A 24,767-nucleotide genomic window follows, 5' to 3' on the forward strand; every position below is an offset into this window, starting at 1 on the left:
CAAGCATATGTAACCAGGGCAAATTTGCCTAAAACATGTTCACTGGTGTTAGTTGTGTTTGTCTCCCGCTCACTAGTTCACCTGATTTTGGTTGGTAGATAAAATAGATGCTAAATCCTGTATCACTTTCTAGGCATCAACCTGATTAACTTTCCCTGTCTGCTGAACAAAGATCAAACTCTTTGCTTGGGTTTTGTCTTCCTTATTGCCTATGTGTTTAAGTAATGCTTTCTTACCATTTTTCATGTTTCTCACCATTTGCATCTGGTTTTGCTTCTTGGCCTTTCTGGGGTTGTGCCTGTATTCTCTTGCCATTCTGTTATTCAAGTAATAGTAACCAGACACAGATTCTTCTGTCTCTGTGCTTTCTTTTTCTGTTTGAGTTCAACAAAGGGCTTATGGCCATGTTAGCAGGCAATGATTTAGCACTTCATATTAGGCTGGGATTAATCACCCTATTTGCCATATGTATCCATGACTATACTAATGGATTTCTAAAATCAGAACCTTTGCCTATACCTTCCTTTTTTGTACGCATATTTAACTCAGACCTTTGATGTTAGTGATTTTAGCTAGGTATATGCATTTTCTTCCTCCACTGCAACGGGGTAACTTTCAATACCTGTGACACACAGGCATCAATAACAGGGAGCTACCCGATGTCTACCCACACTAATCATTTTCCTAATAAATATCTGGATGTTTCTGACTATTTTGGAGGAAACTCTTCTTTTGTTAGCAATTCATATTTAGGTATGGATTCTCTGCAGAAAAATGAAGTGTATATATTTCCAACAGCCCTCTGGGATTCACTGTGACATTCTTCACACAGCAAATGGACTCCTACAAATCCCTTGGAATTTTCTTATCCTTCAAAGCAAAGTCAGTACTGGTATCCCTTAGTCATAGTGGTAGGCAATGTAATAGAAAGCAAGACATGCGAGTGCTTCATGCTCTCTTCTTCAGCATTGCTGGAGGTGATAGAACAACACAGATTTATGGAACTTTTCCGTGCAGACTGGCTCCTCTTCCCTGTGGATTGAGAACTGCATCTTGGACCACACAGTTCTGTTAGCAACAGGAACTGGGAGCTTTTCTTATGCTTCTTAAAGACCGTGTAATTTGACACAAAACCTGGCCCAACTCTGCAAGTGCAATGCCTGATTGTTTCATGTTGGCACCAAGGAAGTGAAAAAAGGAATACTATTTTAAGCTTAGTAGTGTGCTGTGACAGAAATGACACCTTCCACCCCATTAGCTGGTGGATAGAGAGTGCCCTACTGCAGATCCCCCCACTGTCACAAGTGGGAGCGGGTTCAGTGCTGTTGTACTGTCCAGGTGGCAGTGGTCCTATTCAGCAAGGACTTCTTCTCTGGTGTTGTCACACTGTGAAGTCTGGACAGTGGGTGATTGAGCAGTCAGAAACCAAGACAAAGACAGCCCATCCTCGCACAGACAACCTTTATTGGATGTATATACAACCATGCAAAACTTTGCTGTGATATACAGACCCTAATAACAAGATATCATACGTAGGCATCCTTGGAGCCTTGGCATGCTGGGAATGACATATTTCAGGAACTTCATCTTCTCTTTTTTTCACATTTTCCCAAGCTCTCTGCTCTGATCCCCTTTTATACTTTCTGCAGTTGTTTCAGATGGGTAACACCTCTGCTTCCTCCTTGAGGTGTCAGATTCCTTTCCTTCCCTCACCGTGGATTGTACTGCTGTTCTAGCTACCTACTGAAAAGACCAAGCAATTCTGAAATATATTTTACCAAAAAGTTACAATTTAAAAAGAGAATATATTGATACCTTGAAAAAATATTAGAACAAACAACGCTTTTCACCTCATCAAAGGTTATTACATCTGTAGGCAATTCCTTTCCATCCTTTTCTTGAAGCTCCTGTATGAAAAGCATGGCGGGACCGTAATGAGGGTATGTGCAAGGAACACATATGCCAGGGTGAATGGAAATGTAAGGCTTGGATTTTGTGCCAGAATTTCCATTTGGTGTTATTTAAAGCTGAAGATTGGGGCTAGACTATGTGACCAGACCTAGATGAGTCAAACTGTACAATATTGTTCCATGATATCCTAGTCCTTAAGGAGCTGCTCCTTTAACAGGCATCTGGGACCTGTGAAGAGATGAACAATGTTAAACTGGGCCAACCATACAACCTCACTTTAAGCATCCAACTTCAGAGCTTGGCTTAGGAATCTCAGCTTCTCGTAAAGTCAGTGCAGCCATTTTGGTGCACATATGTGCCCTGCCTCACCCTATGGAGACCCCATTGACTGGAGGTCTTCATTTGGACCTTCCACACAAGGAAAGTAGAGTTTCAGTTGCACTTTGGTCTAAAAATTTGCTCCTTGTATCTCATTCTTGCAGGAATTGCTTCCACAGCTCTGGGCTGCCCCCCTGCAAAGTCCTCTGTGGCTTGCATAGGGTAATTCCATTTTGCCAGAAACTGGTTAAGACCCTGGAGTCCTTTGAGACGACTTTTAAACTGACCTGGCCCCAAAGCATAAGCACTGCAATGGGGAATGTAAGGGGTAATTCTGAGGAAGCCAGAGGAACAAGTCAGGTAGAAGCAGCCTAGCAGGTTAGTTATTCTGTACAGACCAGGAAGGCTGGATGGAGCCTGCTGCCTGTTGAGAAGAGGCAGAGTGTCCTCCCGTGAGCCATGAATGGAACAGATACATAGCAAGATGAGTCTTTAATTATGCTGTGGGGCAAACAGGTATTGAGAGCATCTCTCTCTTCTCTAAAAGGTATCACCTCCTCTTTCTGAATGCTTGATTTCAGCTGGGTGCTTACAGAAATCTCTATCCAGGAGGACTTATGCTTGAGCTTTGTCAGGACACAGCCTATTAGCAAAATCCCAGATCAAGAGTTGAGCTTGAGCGAGCATCCTTAAACTTCTGCAGCGCGTGGGTTTTGGCTGGGCTGTTATCATGGTTACCTAGTGTGAAGCTGCGCAGGATCCATATTCCTGGCTGGTTCATGTGCCAATGTTGCTGTTTTCCACCCGGCTTCGTTTTCAGCGCAGTTAAATGAAGCTGCTAATGGAGTCTTCCCCAGCGTGCAGGGCGCCATCAGCAGGCCCTACATCTTCATTTTTCCGAGCAAACTTCTGAGATTTCATCTCATTTGAAACCTCCTGGGGGAAAAAAGGTCTCATTCTGAGTTAGGTACAGCTAAAGCAAGGGATGGGAGCTGCATATTTCAGCACAGTCCCTTTGGGAATAAAACCAACACAAAAATTGCCTAAGACCCTCTTATGGGCAGGAGCCAGTGATTGACAGGGAGAGGACATGGCCTTTGAGCAGAGGCAGAGGAGGAGTACAGCAAAGGCTATGTGGGACACTGTGGTCCCTTTAAATCTTCTCCTCCACTTGGCAACTCCAATTTTTCGGTGTTGCTATAGCAAATCTCCATGGCAATGACCCTAATCAGGGAAGGGGGGATGCGGAGGGGACGCATGCTCAGAGTGGTGCTGGAGGCTCTCCTGCTCGCTTCAGCTGCTCCAAGGGTCTGGCACACAGGTGAAGAGAAGGATCAGGTACTTGGCAAACCGGTCCTTGGGGCGCACTGCAAGCACATGGCATGTCGCCGCAGTGGGGTGTGGGGGGGGGGTTTGCGTGTGCATGCGGGTCTGTGCTTACCATGTCTCATCCTCTTCTTTGTGGGGAGCAAACTGCTGAGTTTCATTATTTCTCTTCATTACAGGCAGGGAAGATAGCTTGAATTACTGCTGGGAGTCATGGCGTTGCCGTCTGCCTGGAGCGTGATGCATGTGGCCATCCCAGTCATCTCGGTGGTTACCCTTTTAAGCATGAGCCTTGTGGGGGCCAGCCAGGATTCCGGGAGTGCCATTCCTGCAGAAAGTACGTACCTGCCGGGCACTCGTGCCCTCCCGCTGCCCCGTGTCCTGCTTGCTTTCCTCCACTTAGCCCACAGCAGCCACACAGACCTTGAGCTCCAGGGGAACGCTGCGTTGCCTGATTAGAGAGGGAGAAACGATGCGTTTGGAACATGTCAGCAAAGCACATGACAATGATGCTTATAAAAACAGCAAGCTAGCAAAGGATTGGTAGCTATTTAGGAAAAGATACTAACTGTGTGCTATAAATTTAAGTGGAGCTTGGTTTAAAGCTCTTTGGTTGTAGGTCTTTTAGATCTGCTTCTTGAGAGAGTTTTGTTTCCTCGTTTGCCATGATACATATAACATCCTTGCTAGTCTGGATGGCCTTAGAAGAAAACTTGTGTTTATTTCTGCTAGAACATTACTTTGCTTATTTTCATATTTGGCTGGAACAATAGGTCAAGTTCGACTTTCTTGTGACTACTACAGATTGATGCAGGGGGAGTTTACCCAGACAGTGTATTTGTCATACATATATCCCCAGGGAGCTGGGAGCTCCTGAATGTGAATCACTGCTCTGTATTAGCTTCCTCTGTCATTTTGAGCAAGCCTCTAGTTAAAGTTTCTCAGCTCCAAAACGAGGCAATAGTTCAAAGATATTAGGGGATGGAGTCAATGTTTTCAGGGTGTTTTGGTGACAGGAAGTGGGAAGTAGCTAGTCATTGGAAACTTAAAATATCCTCTGGGAATAAATAAAAAATAGGAAGATAATTGCATACAAACCTCTAGTTCTCAGTCATGCTTTCTTTGTATACCTGGCTACCAAAGTATTTAATGCAAGACCTGATTTAGTCACTGCATTTCATTCTCCTATAACTCCATTTCCAGTTTTCGAATACACCTCTACACCTCTGTGTATTTGTCTCTACAGGACTCACATGCTGAATTCCCTCCTTTATCCCACTCTCTTCTTTTCTTTTTATAAGTCCTAAGTTTTGGTCTGTTCTGAACGAGACTCATCTCTACTCTGTGGTCTATTTTCTGGGCATTAATTGATTTTAATAACTTTTGTGACAAGTATTCTACTTTGTCTCCTCAAGGAGAAAATCATGATTGAAAAATAAATTATATGTGCCTTTTGTGTGTCTATGTTAGCAGATGCAATTTTGGGAAAGAAGCATATAGTGGTTCCTTGTTCTGCTTGTGTAGTGCAAACTCCCGTTTTATCTGTAGAACAAAACTCTTGGCCAGCCTGACCCCAGTCTCAAGGAGTTACCTCTTTGATATCCTCTGGCCAGGCCGCCAAGTCCCCTGAAGAGCACTTGAGGAGGATTCCTTGTTTTGTGTTACTCCTGCATGTGAGAGTGAGGGATGCAGGGCAGAAAGTTTCTGTGGCCAGTTTCTGCAGAGATGTGCTGCTCTGTTCTGAGTGATGGAGCCTGGCAGCATCACATACCAGTACTTATGTCTGAGGGAAACAGTATTTATGTCTGGAGGAAAACTCTCAGCTGACCATGAATTGTAAATTGTTCTGTGCTGCTGCAGGGACAGAGTTTTAAAGCAACGAGGAAAACAGGATGCTCCTAATGAGCCACTTGTTGAGACGAGTGCTGCATAGCTGCTAAGTGCTCCAGGTACTACCCTTTGCCTATCAGGGCTCTTCCTGTTAGTTAACCCATGGAACTCCTCCCTTAGGACACTGTGGATGCTGAAGGTTTGTGTGGGATTGCAGAACTGATTGGGTAAATCCAAGGGGAAAAAAATATCTTAGAAATGGCTGTTAGATACAGCAGCAGTTCTTCTGGCTCAGGAGCTGCCTCAGCATATTTCTGAGGCCTGAGAGGGTCTTTGGGGACACGTTCCTCTGTTCTTGTCCTGTTCTTCTCCTCTTTGTCTATAACTAGTCCCCACGGATGTTCCTTGGCATGGGGACGTCTGTACTAGTAACCTGCTAGGATGGTGCCTGGTACACTTTGCCCATGACAGGAGGCCAACTGCCTATCTGGAAGAGAGAGTTTACTGTTCCAGCTATCCCATGCCATCTCTCAAAGCTTGGGAATGCTCCTAGACACATTTAATGTAGTGCAAAAGACGTTGCTCATGGGAGACAGGACAGTGGGCCAGGCAGACCTTTGATGTGATCTAGTACAGACATTCCTGGATCTTTTCCTGCTTGATGTCAGCTCCACTGGCTATTTCTCATCAAGGAGTTGATCCTCCTGGGCACTGACCCATTTTGAGAGCAGTGCTACTGGAGCACGTACGCACAACTTCCCTGTTGCTGGCACTGAAGTCCATACTGTCAGCTGAGGTAAACTGATGATTGTGGGATCCCAAATGACCCAAGGGAATCAAAAGGGCTCTAGCACACATTCTTGACAAGGATAGATGATGTACATGGACCATATTAAGTGTCCTTCTGCAGGGCAGCCCAGTGTGGTGCTCCATGATTTTGTCTGTTCCCAGGTGCGCAACACGGGACTGGGAATGTGCCTTTAGGAGTAACAATCCCTCATGGACCACACAGCACTACAGCCTCTCTCTTGGTAGGGGAAATGTGTCCCTCCTGCAGCACCAGGAGCAGGAGGGGGACAGCAATGCTCTCGTGTGAGTGTGGGAGGTGCAGGAGGCACAGGAGAGAAGCATGACAGTGAGTCAGAGTCCTTCTTAGCATTGCAGACAGATCCTGCCATGCGTGTGGCACCAGTAGCTGGCTCGGGGTACCATCACCTGCTCTCCACTTGGCACGCTTTCTGCCAGCCAGCGAGCCAGACCCAGCTCTTCATGAATAATGCTAATTTGCAATGATTAATCATGTTCCTATGCTTCATACACAGCACTTTGCATATGCACAAGGCTGTTGGAGTATGAAGTGGTGTTACGCATGTTTGTGGATCATCTTCTTTAAAGTTCAGTGCAATACACTTGAAAAAAAGAAGTCATTTCCCCAACCTCCCGTTGCATTTATAGCCTGAATCACTCACTGCAAAACCTCAAATGTGGAATTGGAAGAACAGAAGCTGGTCAGTCTGTTTTCATTAGCCAAGGTGCAAGACATACAAAGAGTAAACGCCATGTGCATGTGAGGGAAAGTAAATTAGACTTCCACAGTGCTTTCAGTTCCAGTTTGTCACCAAGAAGAAGCCAAGAAGCATATTTTAAGCTCTCCTCCCCCACTTCTTCCCAAGCACACAAAGACACATACAGTCTTCATGCTGACAGGACCCATTTAGAGAATTATAGCTGACTCTTGATAATTCTCATTATGTTAATCCACAAACCTGTTAAGTCTCTCTATGAATGATAGTCTGTTCTCAGCTGTCAGCAAGGAATTAATAGCACTCTGCTGTACTTTGCTAGGATGTGACTTAAGGTTTGGTTTCACGATTGCTTTAAGCTCATGTAAGCCTGTGCTGCCTCTGCCCTTCTGCTCCTCATAACCTGGCCTCCTGCCTTTGCCCTATTTCTTGTTCTGGCCCCAGAACTTGGGCATTCAGGATCTGATCTGGAGGAAACACATCAGTGATCCATGTGATGAAGCAACTGCATGGTCAGTCCTGCTGTGAGTGAGGGAAAGTGTGAGAACATGTAGCAAAGGGCAGAAAGCAGGGCGGGATTGCTCCTGTTGGCAACAGCACAGATTTAGGTTTGTTTAAAACCCTTGTGAAAACAGACCTTTAGGCATCATTGCACTGGGGAAATGTCCACGGGCATCCTACTGGAAATATTGTGAGCATGAAGCAAGATTAAGTCCAGCTAAGAGGGATCTCCCCAAGAAGGGAGATTAAGGCTAGATTAGCAGCTCAGCTCTTCAGTCTGCCAAGAAGACACCAAGGCAGGGAGTGATGGAGAGCAGGAAAGTCATAAGTAGGACAAAGATGGTGAATATTTAATAACTGTCTCTTCCACTGCCAAAATGAGAGGCAGGAAATGAAAGCAGCAGATGTTAACCTCGGAGCAGACAGGAATGTTATTTTGTTCACTCACTGAATAGCTCAGCTGTGGAACTCATTGCCACAGGATGCTGAAGATGCCAAAAGTTTATATGGATTCAGGAAGCCACGGGGCAAATTAATGTGAGAAAAATTCGTGGAGGGCTTATCAGATGTAGAAACACCAGCCAGGCCCAGGATATCCTCCAGCCTCTTGGTAGGCTCGAAGAACATTGCTACAGGCTTATTCTTGTGTCTTCCTTACATATCTGCTATTGGGTACTGCAAGAGTCTGGCTGGTATAATAGCTTAAAACCCCACTTAGAACCACAATTTGGGCAGCTCTGCTTGCAGAAGTCTGTCAGTAGCTGTAGGCTTTCCAGGCAGTGGGGTACTGCCCCTATCTTATTTGAGGAACTGCATTCATGTTGCTCCAGTGCAAGATGCTTGCTGGAGAGATCAGCACTGCCCTAGTTCAGTCCCCCAAGTGCTGAACAGATGTGTGCTCTGCAGGGCTGCATGGGTGGAAGTTTACAGGCAGCCACCTCCCCAGCTGCTTGTCACCTCCTCCCAGGTACAGCCATCCTCTCATAGAGTCACAGAATGGTTTGGGTTGGAAAGGACCTCAAGATCGTCTAATTCCAAACCCCCTACCAGTGGTGCTGCTTCAGTGAGTCTTCTCTGCACTGCTGATGCATCCCATCCTGGGATATAGCTGGTTGGAGGAATGAGCTCTCCCACTGCAGGGCTGCAAGCTCACAGCAGCCAGAGGTGCTAACCTGACCCAGAGAGAGCTGTGTCTGGAGAAGGACCTTCCACCAAGGAGGACAGACAAGGAAACTATATTAAAGAGTGAACAAAAGGGCCTGAGATCAGTGCAGGGTGAGTCCTGGCAGGTCAGAAATGCCTGGCTCCAGAAGTGAGCCATTATAGTTGCTGTCAAGTCCCCCCCTCTTCTCCTCCTCCTCTGCCTTTTCCCTGCACTACCCCTCTGTGCACATGCACTGGCACCAGCTGCAGAGCCAGTGGGATGCTTTGCATTCCTGGCAGAGAAAAAATACAGCAGCAGGTGAAAGGAAGCAAATACAGATCTGGCACTGTCCCTTGCCAAGCTGCTCTGTAAGAGCTCCTGTAAAAACAGACCTGCCTGTCTGATTCCCAAACCACTGCAAACTGCTATTTTCAGAGTATCTGTTGAGATTTAACCCGTGTCTAAGGAGGGCTGAGGATTTCAGTTTTAAGGGGAGAGGCTGGGGGCTGAAAGCACACAGCACCGGGCAGAATGAAGCCTGGGCTGTGTTCAGAAACTCAAACACAACAAAATGCTCTTGCGTTTTTGCCAGTGCTCACACATTTGCACAAGGGTAAACGCAGCCCTGTCCACAGGCAGCCCTAACGCATGTGCAGGTCTAGGTGCCTGGTAAAATGGGATTTCTCCTGGCATTACAGGGTCTTTGAGTATTCCCCCTCTGCTCTGCTGCACTCCAGATTCTGTGCTGTGACAATGATGTATTCTTCTGTACCTTTATCCAGGTCGTCCCTGTGTTGACTGCCATGCATTTGAGTTCATGCAGAGGGCGTTGCAGGATTTAAAGAAGACGGCGTATAACCTAGACACACGGGTATGTGTTTCTATACAAAAGCTTTTACTTTGCCTTTATCTCCGAGCGGCCAGGTCTGCCTGTCTGTGTACAGCAGATGTGACATCTCTGCTGACTCACTTCCATTTCAGCAAACACGATTGTACCAAGTACAGATTATTTTGCACAGGCTGGAGAGGTTCATTAAAGATCACCTAGTCTGACTTCTTGCCTAACAGGCTAAAGAATTAGCCCAGACAGTCCCTGCATCAAATAGAGAAGGAAAGAAGATGTATGAAGGTGAGAAGAACAAGAAAGATTATTTGCTCTTTACCTCACAACACTGCTTCCAAGCTTTGGAGTGACTGTTCAAGAGCAGAAAGTGAATGGGAGAGCAAGAAGGTGGCAGGCAGGGCTGACAGAGAGGAAAGGGAAGCACATGTATTCCTTGCTCATGGATCGATATTCCATGAAAAAGGAGAAAGCACATTTCCTCACTTATTATCACAGCACACAGGGCATTTTGCAACTTCACATCAATCTTGTGCTGCAGAGGTCCCAATGGACAAAACATGAGGGTGTGTTAAATGCCCTGATTTTAGCAATGCATATTTACGGGGGTTCATACATATGCACAAACACTGACTGGGGTAGGACTTACCACAGTGGTTCCCATGCTGTCTGAAGAGACCAAGAGGCAGGAGGTCTCTCACCTCTAATAAAGCCCCTCGTGTATGTCCTGTCCTACCTCTCCTTCCCTAACAGGTCCACTGACACTGGCACGTGACAGTAAAGCAACTTGTGGTACGTGAAACCAGTTCACAGCTTCATGTCCCAGTTCCTTTGGGCGCCTACTCAGTGCCATCCCTGTCGGTAGGTGAGAAGGGTTCCTTGTTCCTCTAAAGGCATGCTCCATTCAAATTGTCATTCACAGCAGTCAACCAAAGAGATGTAAATCAATTACGTGTCTCGAACTATAACACAGAAGGACAATTATGTTGCTTTGCCTTTCGTTTCTTATGACCTTGGGCAATCATGTAGGGCCCAACGCAGTAAGGTTGGAGTAACTTTAGCTTTCATGAGCTATCAATAGCAAACTGATTAGGGCAGAGCCTTGAGTGCAGTCTGGGTTACGTTGCAAAGGTTTCCCGTGCACTAGCATAACACTAAATAACTCTTAAGCAGTGGAGTGTGAATAGAGGGGCCTTAACTTCAGCAGCTGTGCTGCGCTGTTCTGGTGCATAGTGGGGTTTTACCCGTTTGGATTAGGTTCAGTGAAATGTTTTGTACCTATACATGCAAGACCTACCTATACATAGGTACATGTACCTATACATAGCCAGACCATGTGCAATCACAGCTGTGTTGGTTCTTATACTGTCACCAGGCTTCACATGGGAAGTTGAAGAGGTACTGAATTTCTGTCTAAGCTGCACTGGAAAGACTTTTTAAAATGCGATAGAAGCAGCACAGTTCCTTAATCCCACTTACAGAGTTATTCAGATATTTCTGTTTTGGCTATTTGAAGAGCAGAGAATACAATCCACCAGAGAACAATGCTGTCTTGTAAGAGGTGAGGCAGAATATAAAGGGAAAAGCTGGTTCTGGAGCACTGTGAGGACCTGGACAGGCCTGAGATGCCAAGGCATTGCTTCAGGGAGCTCTCAGTGTTACAGGAACAGTGCATCACCAAACCAAACGTAACCAGTTACCTGGAATATCACCCACCCTTTGACAACTGTCAGAATTTAATACTACTAGTAAGGAAAGGGTATGTTACTGTCCACCTTTTCCTGCCTTTGGATTGGGACTCTACAGCCCTTTCTAGAACAGATGCTTTAGTTAAATATAAATTATTGAATAATGCAGAGGTGCTAAAGTGAAATGCAGTGGCCAAGGCTCTAAAAGTGGCACACTGTGGGCTTCTGTCATGTGAAAGGTAGAGCCTCCATATCCTTACTCAAATGTTGGTGCTTGGCTCATGCTGACCAACTACAGTTTCTCAAGTTTTACACACAAATAACTTCATTCAACAACTCCTGAGCCTTGAAAGTTGTTGCTACAAGAGCAAGCCCCATGCAGGACTGCTCCTATCAGGGGCTTCCTAAGCCAATGCCAACAGAGCTGCAATTAATTTTTGTAATTGATGCTTCTCTTTCATAGTCTTTCAGTTTACAATCGCGTGCTCCTGGAGCTGCTCTTGCTGTCTGTAAATAGTCATGAGTGACACCCAGGCAGGGTTAGTGGTGTTAGTGACAGCTTGTTGGCATTACAGTGAAATCCAATAAGCCTGTTTGATGTTAAGATGATCCTGTGATTTCTACTGGGTTCCCAACAATGAGAGCATTCACTCATCCGAGATTTCATTGTACAAGTGAGGAGCAGTGTTTAATAACGCCTGCCACTGCACTAAGCCGATAAGTGAAAGCAGACAAGGAAAGTGAACAAGTCCTCTTTAATGCAAGAGTGAATGTCAAAAGTTTGAGTTGAAAAGGATCGAGGGCTGTGAAGGGGAGAGAAAAGCAGTTCTGAAACAGCCTCTCCCTGCAAAAGCTTTCTGTCTGAGAACAAGAAATGAGTGGTAGAGTGAGAACTGATGAGGGACAGAGGTACTGGTGGCCAAGCAAGGCAGAGCTTGGTGAAGCAGGTCCCCATGAAGAAGTGCCCAGCCACTCCTTTGGAATCTGTGAGTCTTTGTTGGTTAGCTCTTTGCTGTTTCTGAATTGTCAGGACGTGTCATGTCAGAGGAACACCAGCAGGCTGAAGCCCTTGTTGTTTCACAGAGCTGTCAGTTAATTTGTTGACAAGTGGTTTTCAACCTTTAGCGGTTTGTTCCCAGTGCAGATGGGAAACCCATTCATGGCTCATTTAAGCCTGATAACTCTTTTTCCCCCCTCAAAAAACTCTTCAAAGTCAGTCTACAAACTGCTGAAGGGACCACAGACCACAGGGTGAAAACCACACGATATGCTCAGAAGGAAGTTTCTCTTCAGTCTCAATTGCACTTGCTAATGTGAGTTTCTTGCACCAACAACTTTATTTTGAGCCTTACAAGAGACTCAGTTTCTGAAATGATGGTGCCATTTGCAAAATTCAGTCTTTGTTTCTCAAAACATGGTATCAGGACCCACAAAATTTTGAAGTTATTTGATCACAATTAAATAAATTATACTTAAATATCTTTGAGGATCTGAAGTTTGGGTTTTTTTCCTGGAAACAGAGGAAAAAAGCTTGGAAATGCTTTTCCACTAAGCGTTCCAAAAACAAGAGCAAGGAATTTTACATGATGTATATAGAGAATGGCTTTTAAGCTTTGGATGGAGTTCTGGGAGCATGGCTCCGAGTGGAGTTGATAAGAAGGAGATTCTCAGTAAGTTAACTCAGGTTACAAAGAGGAGCCACAAACTCAAGTCTAGATCTGCCCTGAAAGATTATGAGTTCCAGACAACAAGGTTAAACTGAAGCGAGATTGAACTCAGAGTGATTCTAGAGAAACAGCAGTGTAACTGAGAGCACGACTGGCTCCTCAGCACATGCTAGCTGGTGCAATTATATTCCGCAGTACCGAAGACACTATCCACAGGAAGCCATCAGTCACTGCGAAGGAATTAACAGCAGTGCAGTTGAAAGCGGAATGTTTCTCAGCATTGATAAAGGACACTTTAATAATTTTGACAGCCTTCTCCCCGGAAGTGAACTGTGAAAACAGAAACATTTAAACTATAAAAATATTCTCCGTGCATCTTGGTGCCGAATGTCCTTATTTCATCACTTTTTCTGGATGGGAACCAGCACTAATAACTATGATTTTTCACTCAGCAAAGCACCTCGGCTACAGCTGTGCAGAGGGATTAGGAATAATCAATTATATAGTCTTTTAAAGTGATATATTCAGTTCTTTGATTTCATGTGTTTTGCAGACAGAAACCCTCCTCCTGAGAGTGGAAAAGAGAGGCCTGTGCGATTGCTTTCGTGCAATACACTGAAATGACCACAGGGATTTGGCCAATGAACATTTTTAAAATGCTGTTCAATAAATTACAGGAAGATACAGAGTGCAAGTTGTGCCACACCGCAAGGAAAAGGATTTGTATCCCAACAGGTACAGCTCAGTTAGATCATTTTTGCTTTGATGTGTTTTATCATTACTGTATGCGATATTGCATCTGCTGAAACGACAACAGAAGAAATAGTGCCAAAGTCTCACTGATGGGTTTTATGCAAGGATAGCACCTCGCTTTTCTGGTATTCCAAGCCAAAAATTGTCCTTGGACTCTCAGGCCAACCCCTCAGCACATGTGAATTGCCATAGATCTGTGAAAGTCAGTGGAATCAAAGTCTTGAATGTATCTATGGCAGAATGTATCCCTAATGTGGAAAGGAAGCTACTTTGCAGTGACGCATAGCCAAACATTTACAAACAAGCAGGCATGGCTCTATTTAGAAATTAACAGTTGTCACTCAGTGCTTGGCAGTCCAAGGAAGGTATTTGTTCCCAATTGTGTCAATAGTCCAGTGAACAGCAAACACAGTAATCTGTATCACAATTTTAATTTCTTCAGAGCCACACAGTAGCTGTGATCTTTTTGGAGAGATTTATTAAGTCTCTAATGTGATCAGTAACATTTGTAATCACATGAATACTGCCTGGCAATTGAACTGATTGCGTCTGCCAAAAATCTTCTGGAGAAGTGTCTTTCATTAGGCAAATCACACATTGGATTGAACCACTCAAACTGGCCCTTACAGAGAGCTTTGGCAGAGAGCCTATGGAACGCCTGCATGCCCAGGAGTCTCTTGCAAACCGTGTTTTGAGAATACTTAAGTTCTGCCAAAACGGTCCATAGATCTTGCATGGACTTTACACTCCGTAGTGGTGAGTTACAGTGCTGATACTATTAATATTCCTGCTGCAGTCAGGGTGAGACAAGAGGACAAAACAATGTAGGCAGTGTAGTAGTTGTAGCAGTAGCAACAAGATTGCACCTTGTTACTCCTTGAAAAAGAATAACAAATCCTTTCTTGTTGTTCTCCTTTTTTCTTTTTTGGGGTGGAGAAGAGCAGAAAATGTCCCCAGTGGAAAGTCCTTGCAGATACTAATAAACTTTTCATGGGGCTTAAAATGTAATCCCCAAAGTATAATTAACAGAGATTTGTATATCAGCTAGAGCATCTGTGTACAAGCTAGACACCTTTATACAGAGTATGGGAGCAGTATCAACAACATTGATTTTCAAAGTAATTTTACCAATTCTTATTGATACATGTGTCTTCCCATAGGTGGCTGATATTTTGCTGTCAGGCTGCTCTGTAAGTTATGATGGTAGCTTTCTGTATGTTTCCAAACCGCTTCTCTCCCATTTTATCTACCACATTAGGCACAGGGAAACAAGGAATTGTGACCCACTGCCAACTTCGTATTTTGTGTGCAATCATACTCACTAACACAAGGGAGGTTATTACCACATAGTCTGCCAAAGTTGTTTGAAAGGCGTGTGGTTCTCAGCAAAGAAAAGCTTCCTTGCACCTGCCTTTCAAGTAGGGAATTTGCTTTGTCCTTTGTGATATTCTAGAAAAACCCTTTATAGGTCATCAGGACCTAGTTTGTGTAAAAGAAAAGCAGCATGACTTGCTGAATATGTGTTCAGCAATGTGTGAACAGCAACACATTGCTCCTAGTAGCATTTCACTCCACTATAGCACTGGTAACTGACTGATGAGAAATAATAGAGGTTCTTATAATAGATCATATTTTATTTTACAATAGGTTTAACACCACTCCTTTGCAAAATACCAACCTTAGATTACTTTACTCCCACTTAGATTAGAACCAAAGTAACGCACAGATTTTGAGATGGCTTTTTGCAGGAGTTCCAGCACTGAACCCGTGAATTTTCCAGCACAGCTCAACCTTTCCAGGGGCAGCATGTCTATAGTTTTGTACTGCTACTGTGCATGCTTATTCTGCTGGTACCTTAAATAATCTTGCAAAGTCCTGTTAGCAAGCACTGGATCTTTGGCTGTGCTTTTGTTTAGAGAAATGATTGCTCACAGTTGAGTTTTGTTATATGCAGCTTGTTACAATAAAAAGGTGGAATGAATGACAAGTGGATGTTCTCTGACTCCTAAAGGGATCAGAGTGACACTGCAACTTTACAGTCGTGATGGCAGTGATTATTCTGTATGCACTCATCTTTGTCTATAACACAATACAATAAAAGGGCAAGATGCATTATAGTATTTGGTGTGCTTTGTTACTGATTTGACAAATGATAGTGCTTATGCAGTAACAAAAAACTGGTCTTTAATTAGGTGGAAAATCCACAGAGAAAAAAAAAAATGCTATTTTGAATACAAAAATCAAGAAATCTTGTCCTTGGTCTGAATTTATGAATGTATTCTTATTTGCTGAAGTGTAAAATTGAACTCACTCTTACTTGAAATTGAAAGTACTGCAATGATTTTTGAGAGCTTTTTTAAGGACTCCATAGTCTGTACTTGGTGGTCGTGATAAAGCTCCTTACAACTGCTGGATGGCATGAAGAAAAAAAAAGATAGTCTCAATTTATTATTGCTCATCAAGTTAATTTAAATTCAGAAACCACTGGAGTCTCTACTTACTAGAAGAAACTGTATATTTTACAGAGGGATTTAGTTGCAGGCAGCCTTAAAGCAGAAAGTCTGCTTTCCCACACAACACTTCCAGCACTGTTTTGCTGTGGAGCCAAGACAGTTCGTATGACCTTTTGAAACCAAGCTGTGTCTTCTTCTCTTTTGGTGCAGAGCTGCTGCAGGCAGCCCCGGGCACATGGCATTTATACACAGTGGAGTGCAAGTGGTAGGCTGCAAAGATGCACAGCCAAACTCTCCCTGTGAGAGAAATGGTGCAATCATGTTAGTGTACTGCTGTCTTTGGGTAGGCAAGGTGAGGGACGAATCCTGGTAATGATCTCCACATCTTCAGAGCTCCTCATACCTGAGCTAATGCCTTCTTTGGGTGTAATTCCGCATTCCAAGTTAGTAATTTTGAGCTGAGTCTCAGAACAACTCTCTGAAGACATGGATCATGCTCCCTCCATGGAAGTGTTCAAGGCCAGGTTGGGCAGGGCCCTGAGCAGCCTGGTTTACTGGGAGGTGTCAGAGGGGTTGGAACTAGATGGTCTTAAGGTCCTTTTCGACCCAAATCATTCTGTGATTCTATGATTTAATTCTGAAAAATGAGAACACAATTTATCTTGCTTGTAATGAAGATTCCTGCTAGGCAACGTCAAAGCTAAGCAGTGTTATTGCTAGCTGAATCTGGCTAGGGTATGGGCTGGTGTTCTTTGCCCGTGTTTTTGTGTAGAATACTGTGAAAGCCCCAGGGAATGCCCTCTTGAGATAGATCACTCATATTTAGAAATCAGTTATTTCTTTGCACCCAGAACTAGACTGTAGGTAACTCCTGGGTGATCTGAGCATCCAATGTACATTCCCCATTTTCTAAGCAATAGTTATAAAGTGTGTAGGTAGTTCCCTTAGGAGCAGCCATGGGGTTTCTGGGCCCCATCCTTCACCTGCCCCAGGCTGGTACCCAGGGACAAGACCTCCTCTGTAGCAGTGGGACTTGCGGAGGGAGCTGATGCTGGCTGTTTGTTTGCTACAAGAAGACACCTCAGGCTTTGCCTTTGCCTCTCTTGGTGGACAGGGAAAAGCCTCCCTTGCCTAAACCAAAGTTCTGTTTAGTCCTTCCCTGGCCAGGACTCAGTGAGTGAGAGAAAAGGGGAGCAAGTGTGGAGCAGAAAAGAGATACCTGTCTTCTGCAGCCTGGCTGAGTTCCTGGCAAATCAGTGCTTCTGACTGAGACACCAGAGCTGCGTCCTCCTAAGGATTTATGTGCTGTGCATGGTAAGTGGAGGCTGCAATCATTCTGAATGAGGGCAGTGCTGCAGACAAAGCCAGCACAGCAGTATGAGGGACAGGATTTGGAACGGGGAGCACACAGGTGTGCTGTGCACTCATGCAAAAGAAGGGATTATTTTCCCTGCTCTCATCAGGCATGGCATGTGAATTTTCCAAGTTTTCCAAAGCCTGCTTTTGAGAGCTGTGCAATGAAGAGCAGATGGCAGAAGTGGTTGTGAATAACCCCTGTGCTCCTCAGCTAGGGTTGTGCAGAACATGGAAAGTCTCAGGCAGGCTTTGTGCTGTACTTGTTCCCAAAGGAAATACAGAAGGGCTGGAAGCATTTATTGCAATCTGGTACTTGCTGATTTGAAAATTAAAGGGAAACTAATTTGCAGGTGCTTTTACTAGCCAAGGAGAAAGGCAGTGCTCACTTAAGGAGTGTTCTTGGCAGCAGAAGTTAAATGAAGGTGGAAAACTAATATCGATTGCAAATACATAGAGGTATGTATAATATGTATGTACGTATAAAATACTTAGCCTCGTTTTTGCTCCAGTAAATATTCTGAATAAATAATTTTTGACAGCAATGCATGAAGCAGCATGGGTCTGGACTTCTGAAAAGACACAGTGATTTTACAGTGTTTGATTCTGGCTCTGCTTTGAACAGGCCTTGGGGCCCTATTCAGGGCATGCACTCAGTGTCTCTGCATCTCCACATAGGCAAAGGAAGGAAAGAATTTTTCCCCCATATGCTCATGATAATTCGTTGACTGCGGGAGAAAGATTCCACACTAGAAGCACCTTTGGTCTGACCCAGTATGGACAAAGTTATGTGCTGATGTTATGTTTTCTATGTATATGGCTAGAATAGATGTTCAATTTATCAGCTTCCTTCCCCAAACTCCAGAGGGGAGGAATGAGAAACACAAGGAGGCTGTTAGAAAACCACTTCATCATTCGCATCATTCTTGAGGAGACTGAAGCACTCTAACTTTGGTAAGTTTTTGGTGAGCTTTAAAGACCCCACTTGCCTCAAACCTTCTCACTCGCTCCATCCCTGAGCTGGGTGGCAAATAGGAGACAACTGGATCCCTGAAACATGTAGTTCCAGTTGGCCATTGAGCTCAAAGATGATGGAAAGGAAAAGCAAAACCAAAAGGGCCAGCAGCAACACAGAGCAGCCATCCATGATGGAACTTTATACAGTGAGGAACCCCAACTATCTGCTTGCTCTGTCTGTATGTAAACACAGCCCTGTCCCTAGCAGATAACAAAGAATTAACATTGATGATGTTCATTAATGTCTGTTATTAAAGCTTCTGTTCAATGCATCCATCATTATGTTTTCCATGCAATAACTCTTTGCAGAAAAGTCTGCAGTAAATGATGGACCTTTTGTTCAGCCTGACTTGTTTGAATGCATTCTTTGAACTCCATGTTTCTGTTCATGCTGAAATCATTATCATCAGAGCTGTTTTCTCAACACTGTGGCCCAAATTCTACCCTTACATGCCCACATGGGATTCTTCATGAACTCATTGGAAACCACAAGAGGTGACTCAGGCCTGTTTCACATGAAGAAAGGGCATTATTTGCTCTGTATGTGTCTAAAATAACTGTCTTTTTTGGTTTCCTACAGTTCCCTTACTGTATTGTAAAAGGTTTCCCTGGGAAGAGCAAAGCCCTGTGCCCTATCCCTAGAAATAGAGAACAGGGGACTGAGGGCTAAATAAATTTGGTCCCATAGTGTTTCTCAAGCTGATCACATGTTGATTTCCAGATTAAATGTTACCCATAGTTTAAGTACTGACCATATGAAATAACAAACACAAGCCTAGCCTTTTTGTCATATTTTATCATCTCAAAAGCATTAAGGTACTAAAGATAGATGGTGTCTACAGCACCAGTTACTGAATATATCTGGTTTTTTCTAACTGTTGATACACCAATCTGCTTTTACTGGCCTGTACACTACGGACGGGGACAGAATGACACTTCTCAAGAGGATGGATTCTCTTTATGTCAGATTTCATGCCATATAAATAAATGAAAAAGGTGAAGTAAAACTATGGATCTATATTTTTTTGCAAAGACACAATAACGATATCGTAACAAGTCTGTTTTCTCTGATGTTTAATTCCAGTTCTTATTAATTGCTTAAGAAACTGTGCCTGTATCTCACTGCTCCAGTGCGCATGGGAGTTGAATGTATAGCAGACTATAAAGCATGTAAAGCTCATCAGTACCAGTTAAGTATAGTATAAGCCTGAAGAAGAATTTAGAAACCAGGAATTCTTGAGCTGTGATATAGCTTTGCCACTGAGGTGCTTTGGGCTACAGACCATTTCCTTTGCCACCTCTGTTCTCCAAATTCATCAATGGAGGAATACCCTTTTTGTAGGAAGAAAGCAGACCACTTTGTCTCACTTGTGGATGATTTAAAAGCAAACATGTCATTTATATATGAATATAGCAAAATCTTCAACTTACAATTGTTTTAAGGTGAAATCTATACACATCATAGCTCTATATGACTTCTAGTATCAAAGATAAAAATAATTAATGTCTGTTTAACTCTTGCCTGTTTAGCGAACATGTGGATAATTTATACAGGAAATAAAGAGATGAGTGTTACACATTTAAACAATTTTATAAAATAACTGATTTTCCTACTTGGAAACTAATGAAAAAAATTTACTTCAAATTCTGGTCCACATTTCTAATGCATCTTCCTGAACTATGCTTCTTATATTTCCTATCCCTGAACAACCACATGAGTAAGTTTCAATACCAAGATGGCAACAGCAAGGGAATACCAAGGTTATTCTATGAACATTCACAAAGGAGGACTAAGGAGAAGGTTATAAATTTCTGTTCAGAGACTAGATTTAATATGTGACTTGCAAGATGCACCATAACATGACCTTCTGTATCAAAACAGACTGCTGTATACTGCCTGCAATAGAAAAGTACTCCATGCCCCATAATGCATTGAATAATTGTGATTTTGAATTTGTGATATAATTCTGAAGAATTGATTTCAGGGACTCAATAATGCCTCATTGTTGGAAAAAAGAATACTAAAAAAAATTAAAACAAACAAACAAGAAGTTGCAAAATTTAAAACCTTCTTCATTGCAAAGAATTAACTTTTTCCTGTACATACAGTTATATAGCAGAAACAATCAATTCTATTGTGATGGAGTTTGAGTTAGTCTCAGTTAAACATTTGTTGAGAGGATCTGGACCTGGAAGTAAATGAAGGCCCTCAATAGATTTAATTAGTATTGGACCTTGGCCAGCTCTCTAAGAACAAGTGCAAACATGCAACACTCAAGGAAAAAAATCAAACTAATAGCTAAAGGCTGGGAAGAGAAATACGGTAAACTTAGGAAAAATACATGTAGCTGCTTTCCATTTGACATGAGGTCTGATCTATACCAAGTCCATTTAAAATTGTCATTGTACATGGCATGCGAGCAAGTGTTTTGTATTGCCTGCTTGAGATTAGTTGCCATTTCGGCTCGCAGTTTATTCATGGAAAGCCATGGATACCTCATGTACATCAGGCCAGGAACTTTATCATCCAATTCATAGTCTGGAATTAGCAAGTGGAGGTTTTCTGGCTGAGGCTGGCAAAGAGTTGACCACTTGGATGCCTATATATTAGGCATCCAAGCGGCCAACTAGTATCCATACTTGGATGCCTAGTCCTTGGATGCCCAGTCGCTGCCAACCTGGAGAAAGCATCTACCCACTTCTGCCTGAGTGACTGACAAGCTGAGCCCCGAGCATGGACAGCAGAGTGCTGTACACTGCAAAGGAGCTGCAGCCACTGTAGTGCACAGAAGCATGTCAAGGTAGATGTGAATCAGTTAAGAAAACCTCAGAACCCAAAGCCTCAGTTTTGTGTTTGATACCGACTGTATTCTGCTCATCTTTGATACACAAACAAGCCTGAGATGAAGCATGCCTCAGAAGTTTCCTAAAGCACGAGATGCAAAGGGGTATGCAGTGAAGAGAATCACCTCCTGAGGTGCTATATGTGGATGTCCAGAACTTATGGTGCCATTGTGTGTGCCCTGGACCAGGCGTCATTTTGTTTGCCTTCAGAATGGCGCCAGTGAGAGGGGTGGACAAAATGACTCCCAGTGGGCAGAGTCTCAAGACAGAGGACAGCCCTGCCATCACCACACTGAGGACCTGGCCTTCTACCCCAGAGAATGAGGTTGCTGATGCCGATGAGAGCTTCTGTGTCTTCCTCTGGGCATGAAAGCACTACTCTGGAGCACTGATCCATGAGGGACATTTGGGAATTGGGTGGGGGGTGCAAAATGGTGGATGTTGGTCACCAGCCATCTTCCTTCTGCAAGTGTTCATCAGGTTGTGCCTGAAGAGCTGCCCTTGGCTCCATCCTTCATAAAGTGAATGCAAAGCCTGAGCAGAAAGGCAGACTTGTACGTACCTTGAGATACAGAATGAAACCAACAGCTCTGCCTATCTCTGTTGGCTCTGTGAGCCAACACCAGTGTGTTAATGGGAGAAAGGCACATGCAGGCTTCATATCTGTGGGAATGGAGACCCCAATTGCTTTTTGCCTGAGGTGCTTGCATGTAGCTCCTTAGGAAGGGCATTCCGCTTCCAGCAGCCTTTGATAAAACTCAAGCCTTGCAGTATCTGACAGTCATTGCTGAAAGCCACCCCTTCATCCCGAGACAGCCATATTGCAGAATTCAGGATGGTTCCAATGCAATTCCATAATGCTGGTGTCTTCACAAAGAAGAAGCAGACCTAAAAATGCGGTTTGCTACTGTATTATCTCAATAGCATGACTGTGATTTAATTACATGGGAAGTACCATGTTAAAACCTCACTCTCAGTCACAGAATCTGCCAGGTTATTTGCACTGCAAAATCCAGGAGTCCAGAATCACAAGCACCACAGGAGAAATCATGGGGGTTCTTATGAAAAGCACAAGATGAAATTAATACATCCATTTTTGTTCTCTTAGTTTTGTGCCTGTTCTCGAACTTTAAGTCACGCTGGCTGAAAATTACAGCAGGAAATAGTGCAGAAATTGTATTAAATCTGAAAAGATGATAACTCCAGAGAGCTGAGGTTTTTAATACATTGCCTTTGGTTGTTAGAGTAGATAGAGCATGAAGAGTTCCTATGCTACTGCAAAGACCCCTGCAGCCTGTAGTCAAAGAACTCCATCGACTTTCTGAGTTCAGCTACTGCTTATTTAGTCTGGTGAATCAGGCAAAGGATGCTTCCACACCACATCTTTCATTGCATTTTGATGTAGACTTGGATGCAGTTTGTTGAATTGTCTTTTGTTGTGCCTCATAAAGCAAAAGCAGATATGGGGTTTACATGCACAGATGGCCTCTCAAGTGTTCCCTGAGGAAGCAATTGTGGAGCTCAAAGGACATAGGTGTGATTTTAGATTCAATTCAATTTTGAGATGCTTTAAGAAGTTTTTGCTTGGAAAGCAAGACAGGATAGCTGTGCATGGGATACTGATGAACAGAGGTAGAGAGATTGGGTAGATGAACTGGATGGAGCAGTGAGCCAACATACAAAGCTTCACATCTAATACTCTACATATACTTTCTGTAACAACTGTTTCAGTTCTGCACATCCCAGGAATCGGTATGTGCCTTCGGAGTACGGACAATGAATCTTTTAAGGTGCTACAATAGCAGCTTGCTTAAAACAACATACATCCATGCTTAACAGCTTTGCAAAATTGGACCTCGAGGGCTCAGTACTCTGTGGGATTCATTGCTTAGTGAGCTTTGCTTTCTGCTCAATGGTGCCATTATTCAAGCCATGACAGCTTTTTCCATTTATGTATCCATGTGTTTGGAACTGCTGAAAAAAAGATCTGCTCCAGATGGAAATACAGTGTGCAAACTGCCCAAATGCTATCTTTGCAAAGAGCATTTCAAGAACAATTGTTTGGGACTTTACAATATGGGCACTAACAAGAACAGGGAAAGGCAATTTGAATGTGGCTTCCAGCAGATTTTTCCCACTTAAGGACAGTTCATGGGACACTTCATTTTACACTGTCACTGTGTTGCAGTTAGGACAGCTAAAGGCAAAGAACAGCTCCATCAGTCCTCTTTGCTGGGGTTTCCCACACTACAAGATCCAGAAGAACATAAAGCCCTCCTGTGCAGTGATTTTGGAACCCCACAGGACTGTGCTAGGAAGCCCCACTTGTGAGTCAGAGGGATTTGGTTGATAGGCCCCTATCTTTCAGGCTCTGCTGAAGAAGGTAATGCTTTGGCCAGGGAAGTTTGAAACAAACAGAAAGGCTCCAGCCCATTCCCTGGACAATTCTTTCAAAACATATTTAGAAAAGCAGTGTTGGGCTCTAACATGGAGAAATTTGGGGGTGAAGCATTTCAAAATGAATTTTAATGAGTGAAGAGATATGCAGATAATACTATACTCAGCAGCCCAGATTTATCTATCGAGATTGTCTGAGGAGGCATGAACAGACAGAGCTTCAGCCTGACTCCTGTCAAACTCACATGCAGTGCTGGAAACTGAGGCTGGGAAAGCTGTGCTGAGGAACTGAACAAGCCAACCTGTCTCAGCCTTCAGGTTCCACAGATGGAAGGGGCATTCCTTACAGTGTCCTTAAAAAGGTCTGCTTTTAGGGCACTGAAAAAATCGTGGATGAGGAAAAAAGGGTTCAAGCAGATCACAGTGGGATTTAAGCTGTGCTAAGCTGATACATTTCCTTGGAAAACAAGTGCTCTTTCTATTATTGCAAGTTAAAATGCTGGCATTTGTACCTTTGCTGGAATTTAAGCCATTTATACTCTTTATGGAAAAGCACGACTAAACTATCGCCATTTTAGGCTCTGTTTTGGGATGGTCTTCTGGGATGGATTAAGCTGTGTTGTGAACCAGTACTGTCACCTTGCTTTTAAAATCATTGTAAGAGAGTAAGCTCCTTAGTGGCACTAGGTGCTTCTAGCCACAGCATAGACAGATGTGACTGTCCCAAACCAAAGCACATGTAAGGTTATTCAACAATTAGAACTGTGTGAAAAGGGCTCAAGGCTGTGAATGTATAAATCACATTGTCAGTCAGAGGCTGGTTTATTTTTGTTTTGCAATGGTTTGTTTTATCAATGCCTTGAGCACATTTGAACCTCCAAGTCTTTCCTGTACCTGCTGCCTCTTTGCCTACTACATATGTGTGGACAAACAGGCTGAAATTTCACATTTGCTGGCAATTACTTTGCTTCCATGCATCTGTTAACTTTACACAGTTCCACATTTCCCTCTGAGTTTTTACGACAGTAAAGATAGAACTCACCTCTGTCTAGGTGAGATGGAAAACCCAATTTGTACCAATTACTAGCAGAAAATAAGCAACCAAATCTTCCACCTGTCTTGTCTTTTCCCATCCATCTACCTGATTTACAGAGGCTCGTCGCTGTGTGAAACATGTGAATTGTTGTCCTTCATTGATTGC

At 43.6% G+C, this 24,767-nt stretch overlaps 1 protein-coding gene and 1 long non-coding RNA gene across 2 annotated transcripts; one reads left to right on the plus strand and one right to left on the minus strand.

Annotated features, from left to right (window-relative positions):
* Nucleotides 1–1,447: 1,447 nt before the first annotated feature.
* Nucleotides 1,448–3,831, minus strand: LOC115610813. Its single transcript, XR_003992343.1, has 3 exons — nucleotides 3,671–3,831; nucleotides 2,968–3,165; nucleotides 1,448–2,139 (listed from the first exon to the last, which is right to left on the minus strand). It is a non-coding gene; the product is annotated as an uncharacterized LOC115610813 (long non-coding RNA).
* C7H4orf48 (chromosome 7 C4orf48 homolog) lies at nucleotides 3,475–15,622 on the plus strand. Its single transcript, XM_030492831.1, has 4 exons — nucleotides 3,475–3,567; nucleotides 3,735–3,892; nucleotides 9,336–9,424; nucleotides 13,303–15,622. The coding sequence occupies exons 2-4, from the start codon at nucleotides 3,769–3,771 to the stop codon at nucleotides 13,366–13,368; spliced, it is 279 nt and encodes a 92-aa protein (XP_030348691.1). The 5' UTR covers nucleotides 3,475–3,567; nucleotides 3,735–3,768; the 3' UTR covers nucleotides 13,369–15,622.
* The last annotated feature ends 9,145 nt before the right edge of the window (nucleotides 15,623–24,767 follow it).

This window comes from Strigops habroptila, chromosome 7 (assembly GCF_004027225.2).
Source record: "Strigops habroptila isolate Jane chromosome 7, bStrHab1.2.pri, whole genome shotgun sequence".
NCBI classification, from domain to species: domain Eukaryota; kingdom Metazoa; phylum Chordata; class Aves; order Psittaciformes; family Psittacidae; genus Strigops; species Strigops habroptila.

Coding starts and splice junctions, on each gene's coding strand:
- C7H4orf48 (XM_030492831.1), top strand. CDS start 3,769: ATGGCGTTGCCGTCTGCCTGGAGCGTGATGCATGTGGCCATCCCAGTC. Junction 3,893..9,335: donor GAGTGCCATTCCTGCAGAAA/GTACGTACCTGC, acceptor ACCTTTATCCAG/GTCGTCCCTGTGTTGACTGC. Junction 9,425..13,302: donor CGTATAACCTAGACACACGG/GTATGTGTTTCT, acceptor TGTGTTTTGCAG/ACAGAAACCCTCCTCCTGAG.